At 36.6% G+C, this 22568-nt stretch overlaps 1 protein-coding gene across 2 annotated transcripts in view; it reads right to left on the reverse strand.

Annotated features, from left to right (window-relative positions):
- Positions 1-4826: 4826 nt before the first annotated feature.
- The window catches only part of IMPACT (impact RWD domain protein), a 28958-nt gene continuing 11216 nt past the window's right edge, over positions 4827-22568 (reverse strand). The window contains exons 5-11 of one of the 2 annotated variants that reach the window (XM_021686260.2): positions 20511-20596; positions 16641-16763; positions 14298-14395; positions 12145-12218; positions 8924-9014; positions 6725-6859; positions 4827-5783 (exon numbers count right to left, since the gene is read on the reverse strand). In XM_021686260.2, the coding sequence (XP_021541935.1) occupies positions 5715-5783; positions 6725-6859; positions 8924-9014; positions 12145-12218; positions 14298-14395; positions 16641-16763; positions 20511-20596 (676 nt within the window). In that variant the 3' untranslated portion in view covers positions 4827-5714. The remainder of the gene's footprint in view (positions 5784-6724; positions 6860-8923; positions 9015-12144; positions 12219-14297; positions 14396-16640; positions 16764-20510; positions 20597-22568) is intronic. The other variant, XM_021686261.1, reaches the window with a different exon arrangement.

A 22568-nucleotide genomic window follows, 5' to 3' on the forward strand; every position in this document is an offset into this window, starting at 1 on the left:
ACCTACACATCCAGTGTCAGAAGTGAAGTATTCTACAAATAGTTTTTGAGAGGAGACACAGGAAGAGTGTTTTCCTTTATACATGTTTACACGTTGAAAAAAAATCAAGAGCAAAATATTTCATGGCACATGAATATTATATGAAACTCAATTTCAATATCCACAGTTTTATTGGAACATAGCCATGCCATTATTAGTGTGCATATTGTCTCTACTTACACACTAGAGCGAAACAGGAGTAGGTGTACTGATGAGGCTCATAAAGCCCAATATATATAGTATTTGGCTATTCACTGAAAAAGTTTGTCGGCCTTGGTCTGTACTCCTTGGCTAGATTGAGCGTTCTCTATTGCATCTCCCTAACTCAGCAGTCTTTCTGTATCATCCCATGGCTTGATTAGCTCTTTATAAACTTTTCAAAACTGAATGCAGAGAAATTACATAACTTGCTCAAACTTGCAAGGCTAGCCAAAAGCAGACATGGGATTCAAACCTGACAGGCTCCAGAGAGCCATCTCAAAGCCGCTATACTACACTGCCTCCCTAAGGGAATGTCAGAACGTCAAAACCTCCGTGTCAACTTAAAATTCTAGGTACTGTTAAAATCCTCAGCAATAGCCTACCTTAAGTAAGAGGACAGTTCTCCCCTAAAAGGTGAGGAAAAGAGAATACTTATCTAATGGCTTTATTAGATGCTTATCACATACTAAGCACGGTGGAAGGCATCTCATTTAATCTCCGTACTATCCCAGACAGGGAGGAATCCTAATCCACATTTTTACAAATTAGGAAACTAAGAGCAAAAAAGGATTAAGTTTCTTGATAAATTCACAGAGAATATACCAGTGGGGCAGTGATGGAGTATTGAAATTTACAGACTAGGTGCTCAGATATGCAAAATTGTAAACTTATTTCTCTGTATCTGAACCAAGTTGATAACAAGCCCCAATATTTCCATTCCTGGAAGGGGGGAAATGTGTCATTATAAGATTACTCCGTCACCTCAGGTATAAAATGTAGTAACCAAAGGTGTTCAATTTCATTAGTCACCAAGGGAATGCAAATTAAGACCACAAAGTGAAACCATTACCACACAGCATAATTAGACTGAAAGTCAGGTAATACCAAATGTTGATAAGCAGCAACTGGAAGTTTGTTCACTATGGGTAGGAGTGTAAATTGGTTTAACTGCTTGGGAAAGTGTTTGTGAGTATGAGTAGTGTGTGCTGGAGCTCACCAAGAAGTGACTGTTGGGTTTTCAGGAAGTTTGCCAGCTGGTAGATTTCACACTGGGGTAACTTGGAACTGGGCAGAGCGGGAGTATTTACACCACAGGAACGGGCACGCATTATTAACGAACAACCACTCCAGAGTCAGTTGTTAAAAACTCACCAGCACACCTTGGGGCAGAGTACTCTAAAGCTTCACATATACATATCCTAACTCGGCAAAGCCATTTCTAGGGATGCATGCTTTAGAAATGTGTACGTATGGGGGCGCCTGGGTAGCTCAGTTGGTTAAGCGACTGCCTTCGGCTCAGGTCATGATCCTGGAGTCCCAGGATCGAGTCCCGCATCGGGCCCCCTGCTGTCAGCAGGGAGTCTGCTTCTCCCTCTGACCCTCCCCCCTCATGCTCTCTCTATCTCATTCTCTCTCTCAAATAAATAAATAAAATCTTAAAAAAAAAAAAAGAAAAAGAAATGTGTACGTATGTGGACTAAAAACCATATACAAGAAAATTTTAACAGCACTGATTATAACAGCCTCAGACTGGAGACCCAAATATCCATAAATAGAATTGATAAATTGCCATGTTCATTTAGTGGAATATTATGCAGTGGGAAGAATAAAAGCACTGCTACATACAGCAATCCAGATGAATCTCCCAAAATGTTGGAACAAAAGGAGTCCAAGCAAGGACTGTGTGATTCCACTTATGTGAGAGTCAAAACAGACCCAATTAATCTCTGGTGTCAGAAGTCAGGGAGGTGGTTACGTGGCAAAGGGGGAGAGCAGCTGATGTAGGATAAGACACAAGGGGAGTCTGTGGTGCTGGTACTGTCCTTTCTTCCAACTGAAGTGCTGGTTATATCATTTTATTTTGTGAAAATTCATCAATAAGAAGTTCAATTTAAAAAATTAATCACTTCCATAATCGGATATCCGTATGCAAAAAAATGAACTGCAAATTAAAACTTATATAAAAATTAACTAAAAATGGATAATAGATCTAAATGAAAAAAAAAAAAACTAAAACTTTAAAAAGGGAGAAAATCTTCATGACCTGGGGGTAGGCAAAGTCTTTAGACATAACACCAAAAACATAACAACAACAAAAAAAGGTGAATTATATCTCTTCAAAATTAAACACTTTTACTCTGTGAAAAACACTGTCAAGAAAATGAAAAGACAGGGCGCCTGGGTGGCTCAGTTGGTTAAGCGACTGCCTTCGGCTCAGGTCATGATCCTGGAGTCCCGGGATCGAGTCCCGCATCGGGCTCCCTGCTCAGCAGGGAGTCTGCTTCTCCCTCTGACCTTCCTCCTTCTCATGCTCTCTGTCTCTCATTCTCTCTCTCTCAAATAAATAAATAAAATCTTAAAAAAAAAAAAAAAGAAAATGAAAAGACAAAAGAAAAGGGGGAGAGAGAGAGAATGAAGAGACAAGCAACAAAATGGGAGATTATTTGCAAATCACATACCCGATAAAGAACTTGCAGGCAGAATATATTTCTTGGTTTCGATAAACATACTATAGTTATGTTAGATGTTACTAGCAGGGAAAGCAGAGTATTTTTACAACTTCTAGTGAAATCTATAATTATTTCAAAACAAAAAAAAAAAGATACTGGTAGTTTTATTTGCCAGAATCCCTATTTTCCATATCTCCCTTATCCTAAGTATCTTCTAGCACAATGCTAATGGAGGGATAATGTTTTTTGGAGAGCAATTTGGCCAAACCAATCAAGCTATTAGAATGTGTAAATGGTTTGATCAGGAAATTTCATTTCTAGGGATTTTTCCTAAGAAAATCATCAGAGATAAATACCAAAAAATCTGCACACAATGATTTAGTTTTTATAGTTATTTAAGTGAAAAATTTGAAAAAACTTAAAAATTGGAAACATGTGGGGACTAGTTAGTATATCATGATATACCCAGAAGATAGAATACAGTGTAGCCATAAGAAATTAAGCCATAGAAGAATATTTATTGACATGGGAAAATGTTAACAATATACTTCTATATGAAATATGCAGAATACAAAACAGTATATACAGTTTAATACCATTTTATGGAAAGAAAAATAGCCATATATACAAAATCATGCATAGGAAAAAAATAGAAGGATGTACATAGCAAATGTTAATAATGGTTATCTCTAGATAGTAGACTTAGAAGTGATGATACAATTTTCCCAGTAAATTTCACCTGCCCTCCAAACAGTATCTGCTTCATGCTAGTCTTTCTTGGGTGTGATTAGCTTGATATAATTCTTTTCAAATAGACTCTGTTTCATGATACGTACCTCCAAATCATACTGCTTTTCCCATTTAAAAAGTAGATGCTACTTGCTCTTATATACTGGCATATGGAGAATATTTTTAACTAATACAATATACTATAAAATATGCCACAGCGTAGATCTGGCTATAGAAAATTATTGTTTGGAGAATCTGAAAATCCTCTAATAGAGAGAAATTTTAAATAGAGAAAAAGATGCTATCATTAGTTGGGGGTCCATAATGGTTGAGTATAAATAACTCAGATTCCAGAATTGGAGACTTTGGGATCTCTCCCTACTAGCTAACTGCCTTTGGGCAAAGGAGATTAGGTTTTTTAGACAGGAAAATGTGGCTAATAATTTTGTAGAAGGAAGGAAAAATAAGATTTTTTTAAATAAGGGAAAATGAGATCATAGATATAAAGGTCTTCCATCTTTAAAGACCTAAGTAACTGTGAGATGAAACAGCAAGAAAGAAATTCAAATTTGGTGTTATAGAAAAACTAACTCAATTTTTCTGTAGCACCAAATTCTTCCTGTTTTATATCTTCTTTCACAGGTTAGACATGCCAAAATTGTGAAATTACTTTAATGTTAATTAATGGTCTTCAACTTCTTTACTTAACAGTTAATAACAAAGGACATAAATTTTCATGGAATCTGAGGTAAGTGTTCTAAATATATTTAGGACATCCTCTGATTACTCCTGATCACTGGCAACATTAGACATATTTACAACAAATATGACTTGGATTTTATTTCTCAGAATCCATCCTAGTGTAAAGCCATTTACTAGATTTTTATTAAAAATACCAAATAAGGATGTTGGGTCTTTTAAAGGCAAGACATCAAGGGAACAGAAAAAGAATATCTGTCTGAGTCTGCTCTTCCGTGATGCTCTCCACGATGCAAGCACCATTCCAAGTTGCCTCCGAACTTCTACTCCCTCCCCGTGGGAGAGAATCTCGGACAAATCTGCAGTCAATTAATAACTTTCAATAACTGTTTGCAATCATATCTAAAGGGGAACAGCTAATAACTTACTGTTATATCTCAAAGATAAATGTATTGTCTCGATGCCTAGAGGCAAAGGGCATAACTTACAGATGAAAGAAGGAACATAAAACACTGATGTAAAGGAAGATCTGGTAAGATGGAAAAAAGAAAGAGGGATTTTCTGTTTTTCCAATCAAAACGTTTGTTCCTTTACTCCGTAAAGTCACAGAGTTGAGAAAGATGGCTGGAATGCAGATGAAATCGTATATCACACTTACATAACTACCTGATGACGTGCTCCGGCCCCACACCAGTGTGGTTTTCCCACCCCTATTCCCTTCTATAAATGCCCCATTAACTGCGGCAGAGCTTCTAGTGTCGTCCTAATTCCTTAATGAAGATCACGAGAAAGGTACCTCCAGGATGTTAAAAAAAAAAAAACCAAAAACAGAATTATTACACTAACACATTTCAGGGGTGGGAGAAGACTACTGACACTCCATATCTACCGCTTTACATTACAAGAATTAAACAAAAAAAGTAGAGGCTAGAAAATCACATTTTGAAATTTCACAATCACCAATTTGCAACAAAAACCGAAGCATAACACTTATGCTAACAAATATGGCAGATGAATTATCACTTCAGCATGTAAATGCAGATGGATACTCCTGGATTTTTGCTTAATCATTACTCAATGATGAACCCTATAAAATGAAAGGTGACTTACTGTGAATCAAAATCACAAGAAGAAACTCTCCAAGATCAATCTGCAATGAGCTCCAATTCTAATAAGCCATAAAGAGCAGTAAAAGGCAATATTCATTTAACGTAATGAGAATCCTGATGACAAGATATCAGGTATTTATACTCCTCTCGAGACACTTCTTCCCCACCTAACAAAGGCACTTGACATGTACTGAAATGGACAGTTAATTCAGGCACTGCCCTGGGCAACTGTTACCTTCTTCAAATTAGATGAAGTGGCAATTAAGTTCAAATTAAATCTTCTGAATCAGCCTGAAATACACATGAATATATCACAAGTTCTCTATTTTTGGCAGATGATATAACCAAAGAAGAAAAGATAACGCTGGTGTCCACAATGGGTTGGCTGACTTGAGCAGTCCAGGATCCTCTCTGCACAATATTCCCTGATGACTGTGGAATTTGTGAACAATGATAGGCAAATTAACCTGTCGTATAATTTTAGGTATTAATGTTCACTCCTCTTCTTGTCTTTTCTTACTTTTTTGTTCTTTCCCAAAGCCTTAGATGATTCCTCCTAAAAAAGACATAAATCAATGTAGTATCTCCCCATTCATATGAAGATACTGGCTTAGGAAACTTTAGTCTAATCATATGGAATATGTATAATACTTCCATATGTATCATCTTCCTGTTTCATAGAGAACTTTTACTTATAGTCTATTTTAATATTTCTAAAATAATCAAGGATAGTCAAGGAAAACACTTACCTAACAGATTTACATTTGAATAGTTTGGATATCATTTAATCTACTGTTCACTTTCCAAAGGAAGGCAGCAAACTTTAAATAAAATAAATATGCTTATAAAATATGAAACAAAAAAATTTTTTTAAGTATAAAGGCAGGCATCCCAGTGCATGCCAGGGGAGAGGGAAGGTGCTCTGACACTAACAGAGAATGTTAGAATTTTATACACGTTTAAAGAACATCTAGTTCACTGTAGCATGAACTACACAACCCCTCCCGGCCTCAATTTTAGGGAGTGAAAATTAATTGGTCTTTAAGCGTTTTATAAAACTCTGTATGAATCTATGAAATTAAGGTTCAAAGAGATGAAGTGATCTGCCCAAGGTCACACAACTAACTGGCCAGTCACACTGTTCTGAATAGAACCTAAGTCTACATTTCCTAGTCCAAAGGTATTTCTAATGCACCACAAACATTCTTTTTTTTTTTTTTGAAGATTTTATTCATTTATTAGAGAGAGAGAGAGCATGTGCGTGGGAGGGAGGGGCAGAGGGAGAAGGAGAAGCAGGCTCCCCGCTGAGCAGGGAGCCCGACCTGGGGCTCGATCCCAGGACCCCAGGATCATGACCTGAGCTGAAGGCAGATGCTTAACCAACTGAGACAGCCAGGTGCCCCTCAAACATTTTGATTCATTCTTAATTTTTTGTCTTTTTTTTTTTTTTATAGGCAGTGGTGAGAAACTCTCTCTATAATCTCAATAACCACTCACCGGTGAATTTGTGTAGTTCCTCTCCACTAGTATGTTTCTGGCACAGTTGTTGATATGTTTAAAGCGATCTGGTCCTAGTAGGATTCCTCCATACCAGCGTGATACTACCACCATGACATTTCTCACATTCAAAATCTGTTATTTTCAGAAGCATAATTAGATACACACGTAGACATGTACAAATTCAAGTTTTAAAAGAGAATGAAATAACCCGTATACAAAATTGCACATAACATTTCCCCGTGACTTTAATGGCAGAACCACGAGTGAGCAGAGTGAGATTCCTAACATTCAGGTGATAGAATGTTAGAATGAGAAGGGAATTTACAAATCAAACTGCTCTACAGTGTCCTCAAATACGAAATTTTGGGGCAACCGCATAGAGTTAAAGAGAGATCATGCAGGTAGCATTCTAGTTCTTCATGAATTCAACCAGAATAGCTCAGTTTAAGCAGCCTTTTGCCCCTAAGCCAAACAACAACCAAAACCTGCTTCTGAACAAACCACTGGGAAGAACTGGGGCTGCATGAGTAATTGCTGGTGCCTACCAGCAAGGTCTTCCTCAGTTTGACATCTGTCAAATGCTGCTCCTAACATGAAGCCCACCAGTCTACAGGCCTGACCACACACAGAGCTCCTTCCTATCAAGGGAATGGCCTGTTTATTATTTTTTTTAATATTTTATTTATTTATTAGAGAGAGAGAGAGAGCACAAGTAGGCAGAGCGGCAGGCAGAGGGAGAGGGAGAAGCAGGCTCCCCACTTAGCAGAGAGCCCGATGCGGGGCTGGATCCCAGGACTCTGGGATCATAACCTGAGCCAAGGGCAGACGCTTAACGACTGAGCCACCCAGGTCCCCCGAATGGCCTGTTTAGAAAACAAACCTCCACATAGAGTAATAGAAGAAACTACAACTACCTTAGGAAAAAAAACAAGCCATTCTTAAAAATAATGGACAGTGACCACCATACAGATTAAGAAAATCCAGCAGCATGAAAAAGAAAGGAGAAGATAAACAAACTAAAATGGACCAGGAAAAATTTAAGGGAGAGAATATCTAAAAAAAAAAAAGAAAGAAAGAAAGAAACTCTAATTAGTATACTCAGAGAAATTTTAGAAGCTACTGCATCCATAAAGTCAAAACAGTATACTATAAAAAAGGAAAAATAGAGACGAACTCTTTTTTCTTTTTTTTTTAACATATTTAAGTAATCTCTACACCCAATGTGGGGCTCGAACCCATGACCCTGAGGTTAAGAGTTGCATGCCTTTCTGACTGAGCCAGGCATGTGCCCCAAGAAAAAAGAATTCTTAAAACTTAAATACATGGGGGCGCCTGGGTGGCTCAGTTGGTTAAGTGACTGCCTTCGGCTCGGGTCATGATCCTGGAGTCCCAGGATCGAGTCCCACATCGGGCTTCCTGCTCAGCAAGGAGTCTGCTTCTCCCTCTGACCCTCCTCTCTCTCATGCTCTCTGTCTCTCATTCTCTCTCTCTCAAAATAAAAATAAAATCTTTATTTTTTTTTTTAAAGATTTTATTTATTTATTCATGAGAGACAGAGAGAGAGAGAGAGAGGCAGAGGGAGAAGCAGGCTCCCAAGGAGCACGAAGCCCGATGCGGGACTCGATCCCAGGACCCTGAGATCATTACCTGAGCCGAAGGCAGACGCTTAACCATCTGAGCCATCCAGGCGCCCAAAAATAAAATCTTAGAAAAAAAAAAAAAAAACCTTAAATACATGATTGTTAAACATTTTTAAAAATTCAATGGAAATCTTGGAAGACAGGCAAGAAAATGTCTTAAAAGGTGATGAGATGGACAACTTAAAAAAAAAGCAATATTCTGTGTCTATCCGGATGGTCCAATAGCACCCAACTAACAGGAATTGCACAGAGACAGAACAGAGGAAACAGAGGGAGAACACTGTTGAAAAACAAAAAAGAGATACTCTTCCAGAGCTGAAGATAATCTACCGTCTATGACTGACAGGGCTTCAAAGCCCAGCACTTGTTATTAATCCTGTGCTTTCTGCCCATATCAAGTGGTTACAAGTTTCTCTCGATCAGTGTTTAAAAATTAACCCAAATACATTTCACGTTACATAGCCTAACGGATGTACTTATTCCTAAATGGAGCTCTGTTTCACTGAAAAGTTTTAGGGCTCAGAGCAGAGGACCAACAGGGTTAACTTACACTTACCTCCATGAGATGGAGCAGGCGTCCACCAGCTGCTGTCTCCCCATCATCTTCACAGTCCTGTAAGAAGGTCTGTTTATCCTCACAATATATTCTAGAAAGACACAGAACACGGTTACACTTTGAAACCCCAAAATACTGCACGAAGAGTTACACCTTCATACTTGTTGCAGTCAATTTACTTCCAAAATCAGCATATTTGTCCAAAAAAAAAATTCTTCTTGAACTATACATTAGGCATATTTTCATTGATGATTCATTATCCAGTATGTTTCATTGTTTGTATTTGGGAAAGCTAGGCATCAAGGATGCCTCCTTTAAATCAGAAATGCTATGATTATGGGAAGGTAAGTTTACACATCTGACACTTCATTTAACCTTGAAGCTGTAAGGTTACAGAGAGCAGTCACTGAAAAACATATATTGAGAATTTATTGTAGAGAAGCATTATACATAGTAGGCACCATGAAATGATATACAAGAAATAAGTGGCTTACTCCTGTCTTTAAAGAGCCTTAGAGCTAGTGAGACAAAAAGTATATAAAAAAGATGGAGGTGATAAAATCAACATAAATGAACATTTTATACTTTCCTCACATCTTACTCTAGCCATTGAACATTTCTCTATCCTCCGCATTCTAAGAATTATAAGATTTATTTTCTCTGTAACTTTTCCCCTAGTTGGTTATCAGTATTAGAGATAAATCATGGTATTTACCTATTTAAATTATCTAGAAAGTTTGCATTTGGAATAATAACGTAGGGCTACACTGTAGCAGAATAAGCATGGCGAGTAAGTGTGAGATATAAAAAGCAATCAGTGCCAGTTAAAGTATGCCGTCTAGTGGATTTCTTAGGCCCCTCCAGATGACACCGTCTAGGACAAGGCAAATGCACCAAAGATATCTTTCCAGCTGGGGCTATAAAAAGCCAGGTACTACCATATCTATACGCCTAGGTCAATTACAACAAACATATTCATATATTTATTATATATTCATATTTAGCATAGCAATCATATTCATTCATTCACTCGTTCATCCTTCAATCCATCTTTCCATTCATTCACTCAATAAATATTTACGGCCCACCTACAATGACCAGGCTCTGTTATTATTTAGAGTTGATCTCGTTCCAAGAAAACATAGTACTACTAGACAACATTTTATATGGCAAATTTAAGGCAAAAAGGAGTCAGCAGTTGGTTTATATTAGGACTGTAATTATAATCTAACACTGTAATTTTATGGAACCAATGAAGGAAATTTGAGTTATAAATCAATACTATTAGGTTTTTAAAAAATGAAATCCCACGGACATTTTCACTTTTTCCTCACATGCCAGGAAGATAATGATGCAGTATCCCACAGGTGTGTGTGCCAGTAGTCTGAAGAGTGTCCCTTAACTCCAAAGCAGGAACACAGCCCCAGAACCAGGAAGTCGCCTTAAAAGGATCCTAAGCATTCAAAATACACAACACAAAGTCCTTGTACCAAATAAAGGTCCTTTATTTTATTTCCATTGGGGTCCTTCAAGCCACCACTTTGTGCCTGTTTACTCTTGGGTGACACACAATTCTGACAAGCTAGCTCTTTCATTCCCAGCTGTCAGTTATAAAGGAGTGAGGTAAATGGGCTGCTACATGTAGTCATGCAGAAATTTGTGAGAAGTGATGGCTCATCACCTATTAATATGCAAAACTATAAAAATACTCACCGGAACTTAAAAACCCCATAATGTGGGGCCTGAAATAGAATATCTGGTATATTATCTAACTTTGTGGTAATTTAAGATGAACATTATGGCCAGCGATTGTTGAAGGTGCAGCCACATAGCCATGTAGGCATAAAATAGAGATAAATGAAATTAGTTTATTATCAAACTCAGGTCTACCCCTTAACAACCATGTGATCTTGAAAACGTTAAGCTTTTTACAGGGGCAGAACTGCTGAAATAATCAGAATTAACTTTCGTAATGCATTTGGCACAGAGAAGGCACTCAATAAACACATGGCATGAACGAACGGCTATTAATACTCTCACAGCACATTCTAATCATGGAGAGCAAGCACACTCTAATCCCTCATTTTTATATTAATGACCCTAACCCATAAAGAAAACATCAAAATTCTGTCCAGCAGTACTCCAGTAAGTAGGGAATTATATAACAAATAGTCTTTTGTAAGTTTTGGCACTTAAAGTAATATGACTTAGTAATATTAAAAACTCACCCATCCAAAGTGATGGATTTTTTTGTTGTTGTTTCCTGAGTTTCAGATAGCCTAGATTTTACCAATATTCTCAATCACATTTTAAATTTGCACTAAATCTCTATGTTTATATTCTGATTCATTTCAGTTCTGAACTCTGTTCTTTTAAGTCTGTACTAATTTGCATATTTAGAAATATGCCCTTCCTCTCTTTACTAACACATCAGCAAAGATTTGTATAAAACCTTAGTATTCAAAACTAAAAGGCATATAGTGAAAAGAAGCATGCTTAATTTACTGCTAATGGGAGTATAAATTGGTTTAAAAGAAAAACTCTGGAAAAAATTTGGCAGTATGTATCAAGAGTTTCAAAAACGTTCCTATTTTTTGATAATTCTACTTCTAGGAATCTATTCTTTCCTAGAATTTTTGAAATTCTAGGAAATTCAATTCCTAGAAAATAGGAATTCATTTCATTTCAAAAAAGAATCTGAAGTAACCAGAACCTATCCTGAGTAAATAATCTAAAATGAATAAAAAAGGTGTTCACAGGACTATTTTCTACAATAGTGAAAAACATGAAAAACTGAACAAAAAAGTAAATGGTTAAGTAAATAATGGTATAGAGCCTCAAAGAAATATTACACAGCCATTACAATAATGTTTATAAAGCAATTATAACAACATGGAAAAATGGTTTTGTTAAGAAAGAAATGGGATAATAGGATAATGCATTGAAAAAATAAACACTGCATAGAAGAGAGAAAGAAAATGTACAGATATATTATCAAAATATATCAAATTATTATCAGTTACATTTAATGGCAGAAAATGGCTGATTTCCCCTCCAAATTCTTTTTTTTCTTTTCTGCAGCTTCCAAATATTCTATATATGACCATTTGGTTTATAGAGGAAAAAAACCCCACATAATAGTTGTTATTTTTAAAAACCATGCATCAGTTTCCCCCATTTTTTACAAATGGAACATTCCTAAAATTGTGATGATCACTCACCGGTATGCATAGATGTTGTGGGTGGCACTAGCTATTTTCTTATTCTCATACAATTTGGCAAGAACCATTTTCACCTTAAAAACAGCAGTAATATAAAATAAACTAATGTATACTTTTTGTTTTATAAATAAATGCTAGAAAAATATCTTAAAGCATATTGATATAAATACTGTTGTACTGAAATAGTGACTTAAAGAATCCACTACACTCTGAAACAGCCATTTCCAAAGTTTTCTCATTTTAGAGGCAAAAACTGGTACTCTTAATTGGTATGAAAATTACAGACCTGGTATTTTTTTTTTCTTCAAAGGCACAGGCAAGGCTTTATTGGAACTGATGGAGAGAGGTCAGCCTGGCCTCCAGACTTGGTATTTTTGAGACCAAATATCTGAGCACTAAACATGTCGTAGGGACTTACATATGAAAATTTTTTCCCCATCTACAAAATTTTAAATGTAAATATGACCTTTTTTTAAAATGAGCTCTGAAAATTTACCAGGTTTAATGTATCCAATGTGACAGATACAAAATGGCATGTTCCAAATGTAAGACTGAAACTCTCTCTGGGAGTCATATAAGGTTTATAGAGGCGGTAACATGAGCCAGGTCCTGAAAGATGAGTGGCAATCTCTTTTGCATCAAAAGGGAAGAAAGGGGTGGGGGAGGAAGAAGCCATTCCATTCAGAGGAAACTATGTGTGCAAATCTATCAGATTTAGCAAATAAAACATAAAGGATGCTCAGTTAGATTGGAATTTCAGATAAACCACAAATAATTTTTTTATTACTAGTATGTCCCATACAATAATGTTTATCTGAAATTCCAATTTAACTAGGTATCCTGTATTTTATCTGGTAACCCAACCAGGGACATAAAAGAGAAAGGTTCTGGAAGTGACCAATAGTTTTATGTAGAAACTATTTAGAGTATGAATGAGAAGACAAAAGACATTGTATCAGGAATGATAAAGCTAGGGTCCTATCACAAAGGGCCTTGAATAATGAGTTCAGGTTTTTCCTTGTGGACAATGGAAATAAGCAAAACTGGGGGTTGGGGATAGGGACACATGGCCAGACCTTTCAGAAAGGTAACAGGCAAAGAATACAGAAGAAATCCTGGAGGTAGGGAAGATGGAGCTGCAGCCACAGAGATCAATTTGAATCAGAAACTGTGCAGTCTGGTGTTTATCATTTTTTAATCTTTCAGGTTCTCAGATTCCTGATCAATAAAGCAGACAATGACCTCTAAGATTTATTTTAGCTCTCACAAATTATGATCCTCTAAGTCTAAGTGACTATAATCAGAAAAAGAAAGAGGATCCAGGATGAACAGATTCAGAACAGAATGTCTAATGAGGACCCTGGCAACAAGATTATGGGCAACAGCCCAGGACAAAATAGAGTTGCTGAGAGAAAGAGCCAGAAGCCTGCACCAAAAGCAGTTATCTTGACCACAAGTCAACGCAGAGAAGAATTTCCTCTTCCAGAGACCAGAAGAGAGTAAAAGGGCAGCCTGGTACAAAGAACTGTATCCCTGTAGGTCGGGGCTTAGAAGAGCTTAGAGAGGAGGAGCTGCAGAGACCAAAGGGAAGAAACTAATGATTAAAACCTATGCTAAATTAATGACACTCTTGTTGTTGTTTAACTTTATAGGTTGTTACAGTTTGTGACTGAAAAGTCTCCCATTTGATATCCTTGGGTGGGAGCCAGGTCACCTAAGTTCAGGAGGCAGAAAGGAAAAGGAATTCAGGTCAAGAAGACCCTGATCAGCCAGTCTGTCCACTGTCCCCTTCCCTGGGCATCAATGGAACCCACTCGGTTTTACAGAACTCCCACGCAACAGGACAAATAATTCTTTTTAACAAGCTATTAAGCATCATAATTTTCCACCCAATGGGTTTTTCTTGTTTGAAAATCCATTATGGGATTAAGCCCTCACTAGAATTTAGATATTATTTTGAAAGTGGTTAACATATAGAAAAAACACAAATCTCCCATGATTCACAGTAATTTAGGGGTAGGAAATGAGCAAAATATTTTTGAATTACATGAAAATTAAACACAATAGCAAAAATAAGGATATTATTGCAAAACCATTTACTTGAATTACTTGGGCAAAACAATATCAAAGTGAGCTGGACATAGTAACTTTACCTGTTTGGGACAAACTACTGGAGCCAAGTGTGCCTGAAAAGTACTTCTTCGGTCTGTAATAGGAATGCCATGATCAATCGGAGGTAATTCTTCTATTTCTATAAATTTAAAGAATTATATTACTTTTATCTTTAAAATTCCTACATCCAAACACTGAAAAATTGACAATGGTGTTGGCAGAGGGTGGGGAAAGGAGCTGGGAAAGAGATATAAATTATATGGCAAATCAACCCCAATAGCCATTAATAGTTGTCTATTATAAATTATAATTTTAAGCAAAAAGTTTCCAAAGAGATTGTAAATAAGATTAGACTACCTGACTTAGAAACGATTTTCACCTGCCAAGGTCACCCCGTAGTAGGTTAGGACTGAAATCCTGGGCTGTTACAGTAGTATAAATTGTACAATAATTAAGTTTTAGGAGTATAAAAGGTCCTGAGACCAAAAAGACGGTCAGCTGCTAATATAGCACAATTTGTTTATCCATTCTGTTAATGGACTTCTGGGTTGGGAAACCTAGGACTTTATTTTGTATAGCTGTAATGTAACCTCTTCTACTAATAAAACTGTTCCTACTTCATAGGATTGAATATATCAAGGATACACTAAATTGGTATTCTAAGGAGTATCATGATTTCGAGTTATTCTGCTTCTTAAACAAGTTTAAGAACCACTAATTTACCAACCATTCTGGCTGCTACATCTGTCTCATTTAGGATCTAAAGTCATTCAGGAAAAAGAACTGAAATTGTTTCCTATTTCTATTCACTGATCTGTTTAATCTTACCAAGTCAGCTTGCCTTACAATTAATGAACTACTTCAACCAGTACTTGTAAAAGTATTTCCTGACAGTTTTAAACAACTTGTCCAAACTCACTGCACTGGTTTGTGGCAGGACTAGGACAAGAAACCAGGTTTATGCAGGATTTTGCCTTTCTTCTGAGAGTGTCCTCTTCTTGAAATGAACTGTGACCACTGTACTAGGGCGGTACTGAGGTCAACAGAAACCAGATACTATTTATTGTGACTATGATTTTCACTCTTATTCTTTTAATAGTGGATCCTGTTTCCCAAAAGAAATCTTATGACAAATCCACAAATATATACATGAATAAAATGTGAGACTAAAGTAGGAGTCATAGTCCTGGGTCTTCTCTCCCACTCTTTCTCTTCCTGTGTATCCCCTTGCTAGTCCTGAAATATCATGCAAAAACTTTAAAATTTCATAGTATTGTTTAAAAGCTCCTGTGTAGGGGCGCCTGGGTGGCTCACCTGGTTAAGCGCCTGCCTTCGACTGAGGTGGTGATCTCAGGGTTTTAGGATGGAGTGAGCCCTGCATTGAGCTCCCTGTCCCTCTGCTTAGCAGAGAGTCTGCTTCTCCTTCTGCCCTGCCCCCTGCTTGTGCTCTCTCTCTTTCTCACAAATAAATAAATAAAAACTTTTTTAAAAATTTAAAAATTAATTAATTAAAATCTACTGTATAATGCATAGGAAACTTTTTTGTAAAAGACTTGAGAAAACTGATGCTATTATTCAAAATTTTAAGATACTAAAATGGAAGATACTTTCTGATCACAACATAGAGCTGATTTATCACATCAATCTATTCATAAGCTGAATACGACTAGATTATGGAACAAATTAGCTTAAGCAAAAACTAAAATTTTAAAGGCATTTTACTGGCTTTAATTCAGTGGTTGCACTTTCAATTATTATATTTATATTTGTGAGCACAGACTAAAATTTAACTCTGCAACATCAGGAGACAGCTGAGGATTTCAAAATAGAAATAATAAAAACAGGATGTGAATTGAAAACATTAACACAGCTTTTCTTAGTTTCAGTTTCTCCCATCACTAATTCAAAACTCTAGAAAGTCACACACACAAAAAAAAGGGGTGAGGGAGGGAGAAATTTCCTTTTTCCTCACCATTCTGACAGACCCAGCAAACACCAAAATGGCCAGCAGGTGGGAAAAAAATAACTCAATTCTCTGCAAATTAATAACTATTTCTTAACATGTGAGAGTTTACTACATTTCTATACCATTTCAAAAAACAATACATAATACTGCTATCCCACTCTCCTCAAAAGAAACTAGTTAGGGGGCACCTGGGTGGCTCAGTCGTTAAGCGTCTGCCTTCGGCTCAGGTCATGATCCCAGGGTCCTGGGATCGAGCCCCGCATCGGGCTCTCTGTTCAAAAAGGGAGCCTGCTTCTCCCTCTCCCACTCTGCCAGCTTGTGTCCCCTCTCTCGCTGTCTCTCTCTGTCAAATGGATAAATAAAATCTTTAAAAAAAAGAAAAAAAGAAAAAAAAAGAAACTAGTTAGTAACATTATACCTGTTCGATTTTCACTGATATCAAAATCCAATGCTTTAGCAGGAGTTTCTGGTTGACATGCTAAAATGAGATCATCTTCACATTCTACATCTTCCTCTTCAGTTTTCTTCTTTACATCGGGGCCTATGTGGATATGAGATATTATCAGTGAACTCTAAGAGTAAGGAATTCTACCTAAAAACTTCTTGGTCTTGATCTCTAAATACCATTCTTCAGTAGAAGGAACCAGGACTTTTATGAGAAGTAGCTGATTCCAAGGTTGGAGCAAGGAAAAGAAAAGATGAGCCTGGAACATCTTTTGATTCCAGGGAGTAAAGAAATGCTCAAAAAATAAATAAATAAATAAGAGTGGTAAGCTTACAAAAAGAATACAGGTGTTTACCTGAAGGAGATCCTAAAGGTGAAACCTAGAATAATTTGAGCAACAAAATAATGGTAGTATGGAATTTTAACCCATAGAATAAAATAATACATGTGTTCATACTGATTTAAATAAATAATCAAAAAAATAAACAGAGAAAAGACATCTCTTCCTCACAACATAATTCTAATTCAGTGAAGAAGGAAAGAAGAAAATATGAATCATCATTAGGCAAACACCACAGTAATAAATATTGTTGACAAGACACACTAAGGGATACTAAAATTAGTAGTAGTGTTTAGTAGTGTGTGAAAGTTTAAGGAGGAATAGGATATTAGCATAGCCTCAAAATATCTCCCTCAAGGTCCTTATCAACTACAAAAGGAAAAATAGTAACTGTGATGGTTAATTTTATATGTCAACTTGGCTAGGCCACAGTATCAGTATTTATTTGGTCAAACACTATTCTAGATGTTTCTGTAAAGGAATTTCTTGGATGGAATTCACATTCAAATCTGTTAACTTTGAGTAAAGCAGACTGCCCTCCACAATGTGAGAGAGCCTCATCCAGTTAAGGTCTTAATAGAAACATGACTAACCTCCCCAGAGAAAGAGGGAATTCTGCCAGCAGACAGCCAGCCTTCAGACTTGAGCTGCAACATCAGTGCTTCCCTGGGTCTCCAGCCTGCCAAACTATCTTGAAGATTTTGGACTTTCCAGCCTCCACAATCTCACGAGCCAATTCCTTAAAGTAAATTGATCTCTTTCCTTCTCGTCCTAACCTCTCCCCCCCTCTTCTTGCATCCCTCCCTCCCTATCTTTATAAATACACACACACACACGCCCCCTATAGGTTCTCTGGAGAGTCCTTATTAATACCTTAACTTTACACTGGAGACATCTGACAGATACCACCTTAACCAAAGAATCAAGGTAAACATCATCAATAATAAAGCATACTGATACCACGAGTTCCTTGATATATGCACTATGAAGAACACAATATCATTTTTGTGGTATTCTCGCCAAAATGCCCAATCTTGCTCCAGTTGTGAGAAAACAATGGACAGACCCAAATTGAGGAACATTCTACAAAATAATCAGTATTCTTCAAAAGAGTCAGGTCATAAGAAGTCATAAAAGTCAAGGAAAGACTTTAAAACTATTTATAGACTAGAAGAGAGTAAGGAGAAATAACAGCTAAATGCAATGTAGAATCCTGGACAGCATCCTATAACAGCAGAAGGGACATTAGTGGAAAAATCAGTGAAATTCAAATAAGCTCTTTAGTTTTGTTAATATTATACCAATATTAGTTTCCTATTCTGAGAAATTATATTGTGGTTATGTAAGATGTTACTAAGGGAAGCAGAGTGAGGGATATAAAAGAGTCCTCTGTACTATTTTTGCAACTTTTCTCTAAGTCTAAAATTAGTTAAGAATTTTTAAAAATTGTAAATAGTTGTATTTAATCACTTTAAAATTTAGTATTTCTATAGTAGAAAAAAGATACAAAATAATAAATTTGTACTGAAGATTAACAGTAAAATCAAAATAAATTACATGTCAAGTGGGTGCCCTGGAGTGGAAAATTCTCATGAGATATCTTGATCACTAGCTTGCAGCCTTATTAGTTCTTCAGAACTACAAATCCTTCCATTTTAGTATGAAGTCTACAAAAACAATTTTGATAAGAAAAATTCCAGGGGCGCCTGGGTGGCTCAGTTGGTTAAGCAACTGCCTTCGGCTCAGGTCATGATCCTGGAGTCCCGGGATCGAGTCCCGCATCGGGCTCTCTGCTCGGCAGGGAGTCTGCTTCTCCCTCTGACCCTCCTCCCTCTCATGCTCTCTGTCTCTCATTCTCTCTCTCTCAAATAAATAAATAAAATCTTTAAAAAAAAGAAAAATTCCAAACAAAATTTCTAAGAAGTATAATTACAAGTTATACAACAAAAATCAATAATTCTAAAATTTGGAGAGTGGCTAAACTATATTGTGGATATAGATGAAAAAGGAGAAAATGTCATTTTTAATATCTATAATTTTTTAAATTTCCTGAGAGTTGAGTGATCCCAAGCTTTTTGGAGTCCTAAATTTTTACTGATATACATTCCATTTTTGCAATTATCCTATACTCTAGAATGGTAGATTGGCAAAAATCAATTGTTTTGAGACTACTTTTCCTATCAGTGCCCTGAAATGCTACAAAATCAGAACATGAATCATGAAAGTTAAGGAAAATACTTCAAAAAAGATCGTCACATGGACAGAACATCTTCTTACCATTTATCTCTTAGATGTTAATGGAAGCAGTAAAAAATCTGCTTCTACAGAAAAGTTAAATGCTCTGAAAAAGTATATACTACTATCAACTTTAAATGTATACTGATTTTACTAAGGGAGTCCTAAATAATCGGTTTGTTTTTAAAAAATCTCTTTCTCAGATTGAAAACAATTCTATCAGTGGTAACAATGAAATAGTAGAAATTTCCACATTGTCATACAATGATTCAATGAAAGAATAATAGGCAAAATATGGTTTTCAAATGTCTTGAAATTAGATAGTAGTAATGGGTGTGCAACTTTGGAATATATTAAAACCACTGAATTATACATTTTTAAAGGATGAATAATTATGGCATATGAATTATATCTCAATTTAAAAATAAATTTTCAAAGTAAATTTTTATATCCTAAATATCAGTTCAGTGTATTTTCCAAAGGTCTTTTTCTATAGACACTTCACTCATTTGAAGCTAATGTCTAATTGATGTACTCCAATAATTCATGAAGAATGTTACACGGATCATATTACCTTAATAGCCAAAGAAAGCAGAAATTTTAGACCCAAATTCTTTAACTATAAAATCTACTTCTGGGGCGCCTGGGTGGCTCAGTTGGTTAAGCGACTGCCTTCGGCTCAGGTCATGATCCTGGAGTCCCGGGATCGAGTCCCGCATCGGGCTCCCTGCTCGGCGGGGAGTCTGCTTCTCCTTCTGACCCTCCCCCCTCTCATGCTCTCTGTCTCTCACTCTCTCTCTCTCAAATAAATAAATAAAATCTTTAAAAAAAAAAAAAAAAAATCTACTTCTGTAAGGATATAATATGAAACCAAAGAGCCTAAAACCATATAGAAAGAAATAACCATAATTACATGAGTAAATGAACTTTCCAGAGAAACTTGTATTTTATCACATATAAACCATAAAACAATAGATTTTCATTAAAAATTTCATTTAGGGGGTGCCTGGGTGGCTCAGTTGGTTAAGCGACTGTCTTCGGCTCAGGTCATGATCCTGGAGTCCCGGGATCGAGTCCCGCATTGGGCTCCCTGCTCGGCGGGGAGTCTGCTTCTCCCTCTGACCCTCCCCCCTCTCATGTGCTCTCTCTCATTCTCTCTCAAATAAATCAATAAAATCTTAAAAAAAAAAAAATTCATTTAGAATATCTACATGGAAATTTAATTACTATTAAGCTAAAAGAGCATTAATAATATTTTTCAATCCTACCTGGTTCCGTCATCTGAGATTTTTGTATTAGAACATCTCTTATTTTTTCCACCCACAGGTAAAGAATGCTTTCACCAATATTCTGTCTAAACAAAATTCAGGGGAAAAATTCGTTATTTAAAAAAAATTCCTTCTCAAATTCAAGAAAATACAGACATATTTACAATCAAAGAAATTACATGCAATTTAGCCATGCCTCTTAAAAAAGAATTTAGGGTGCCTGGGTGGCTCAGTTGGTTAAGCGACTGCCTTTGGCTCAGGTCATGATCCAGGAGTCCCAGGATCGAGCCCCACATCAGGCTCCCTGCTCAGCGGGGAGTCTGCTTCTCCCTCTGACTCTACCCCTTCTTGTGTGCTCTCTCTCTCTCTCTCAAATAAATAAAAATCTTAAAAAATAATAATAATAAATAAATAAATAAATAAAAAGAATTTATAAAAACAGATTTGTAGGGTATTTAATATAGATCGTTCATATCAACAGCATTAAAAATTCCAACTGGCTCCAAAATTAACATTGCTTACTTAAAATAAGCTGGAGAGTTGCAACCAAAGAAGGGCAAGAAAATTTCTGAACTTGAATTGGATGAAGTAGATAGATGTAAATGTGATTTAGCTTCTGTCAGCAGATATAGTTGCAATATTGATGTCACTGCTTGCTTTTTTAAACTTTTTAAACAATTTCAAACCACTTATCTGGCACATTTATCATTTGGTATAATTATTTCCGCAAAAAAGAATGCAAAGCGGGGCGCCTGGGTGGCTCAGTCGTTAAGCGTCTGCCTTCGGCTCAGGTCATGATCCCAGGATTCTGGGATCGAGTCCCGCATCGGGCTCCCTGCTCGGCGGGAAGCCTACTTCTCCCTCTCCCACTCCCCCTGCTTGTGTTCCTGCTCTCGCTATCTCTCTGTCAAATAAATAAATAAAAATCTTTAAAAAAAAAAAAGAATGCAAAGCATTGGAGGAACTGCCTCAGAGAACAAATTTAGAAGACTTAAAAGACAATTAACAATATTATATTCACATTGTTTTTGACAAAATATTGTTGCCCAAACTGATTCATTTTGGTTCCAAATGTCTATCTCAGATAAATTAAATCCATCTCAAAGGGTCAGTGAGAAAAAGAACATGTCCTGGTTCACGTCCATAGAATTATGTTAAATGATGACAACAGTAATCAAGGCCCCAGGTGTCTACTCTTTAAGGAATGACACTAATTTTAGGTAAGTTTCCATTATGTGTGTTTAAACAATCACCATACTACTTCATAACAACACCTTACCTTCTTCCTCTGAAAGTTCCCCTTGAAACTACTACCTCTCTTCATCATGCTACTCATCAGTACCCACCAAAGGAAACTTTCAAAACAAGCATACAGAAGAAAAAAATATTGTTCTCAAATAATTCTGTACCCTCATATCCTCCTCATCTCACCCATAACTCCTTAGTGCTAAACAATCCCCCATGTGCTCTGGTAACCTGATTCTTAGAGAGAGGAAAAGTCAACTGGAAAGGTCTTAAAAATCTGAAAATGTTAGTTGAATTTCTTTTAAACAATTCCCACTTCTATCCTCTCTTCTCAATGAAAGATGTAGAGGTACAGACAGAGAAAAGTAAAATGTATTGAGTACATACAAAGCACAAAGTTCACTATACTGTCAACACATTTTATGCTCATGTATATCTAATGAAGCAGGCATTATTTCCCCACTGTACAAATGAGAAAACATACCTAGAGAGATTAACTTATCTAAGACAATCTTAGAAGCAGTTAGGAAGCCCAGAGCCAGATGTGAATGCGGACTTACTCCAAAGCTTAGCTTGCCCACTGCATTTTACTCTCCTATCCAGCAGCTGTGACCATCAGCAAGCAAGCCACTTGAACTCAGAGTCTGTTTCCTCATCTATAAAATAGAGACTTAGAGCATCTCATGTTACTTTACAGAGGCAGTTTCTCTTCAAGGAAATCTTAATTCACTCAACAGAATTTCAAGGGCCTCATCTCCACACCAGCCCTGCTGGTATGGTAGTCAAAGAGAAAACGAGGTCCCTGGTCTCAGT

Source organism: Neomonachus schauinslandi, chromosome 14, assembly GCF_002201575.2.
Source record: "Neomonachus schauinslandi chromosome 14, ASM220157v2, whole genome shotgun sequence".
In the NCBI taxonomy this organism is placed as follows: domain Eukaryota; kingdom Metazoa; phylum Chordata; class Mammalia; order Carnivora; family Phocidae; genus Neomonachus; species Neomonachus schauinslandi.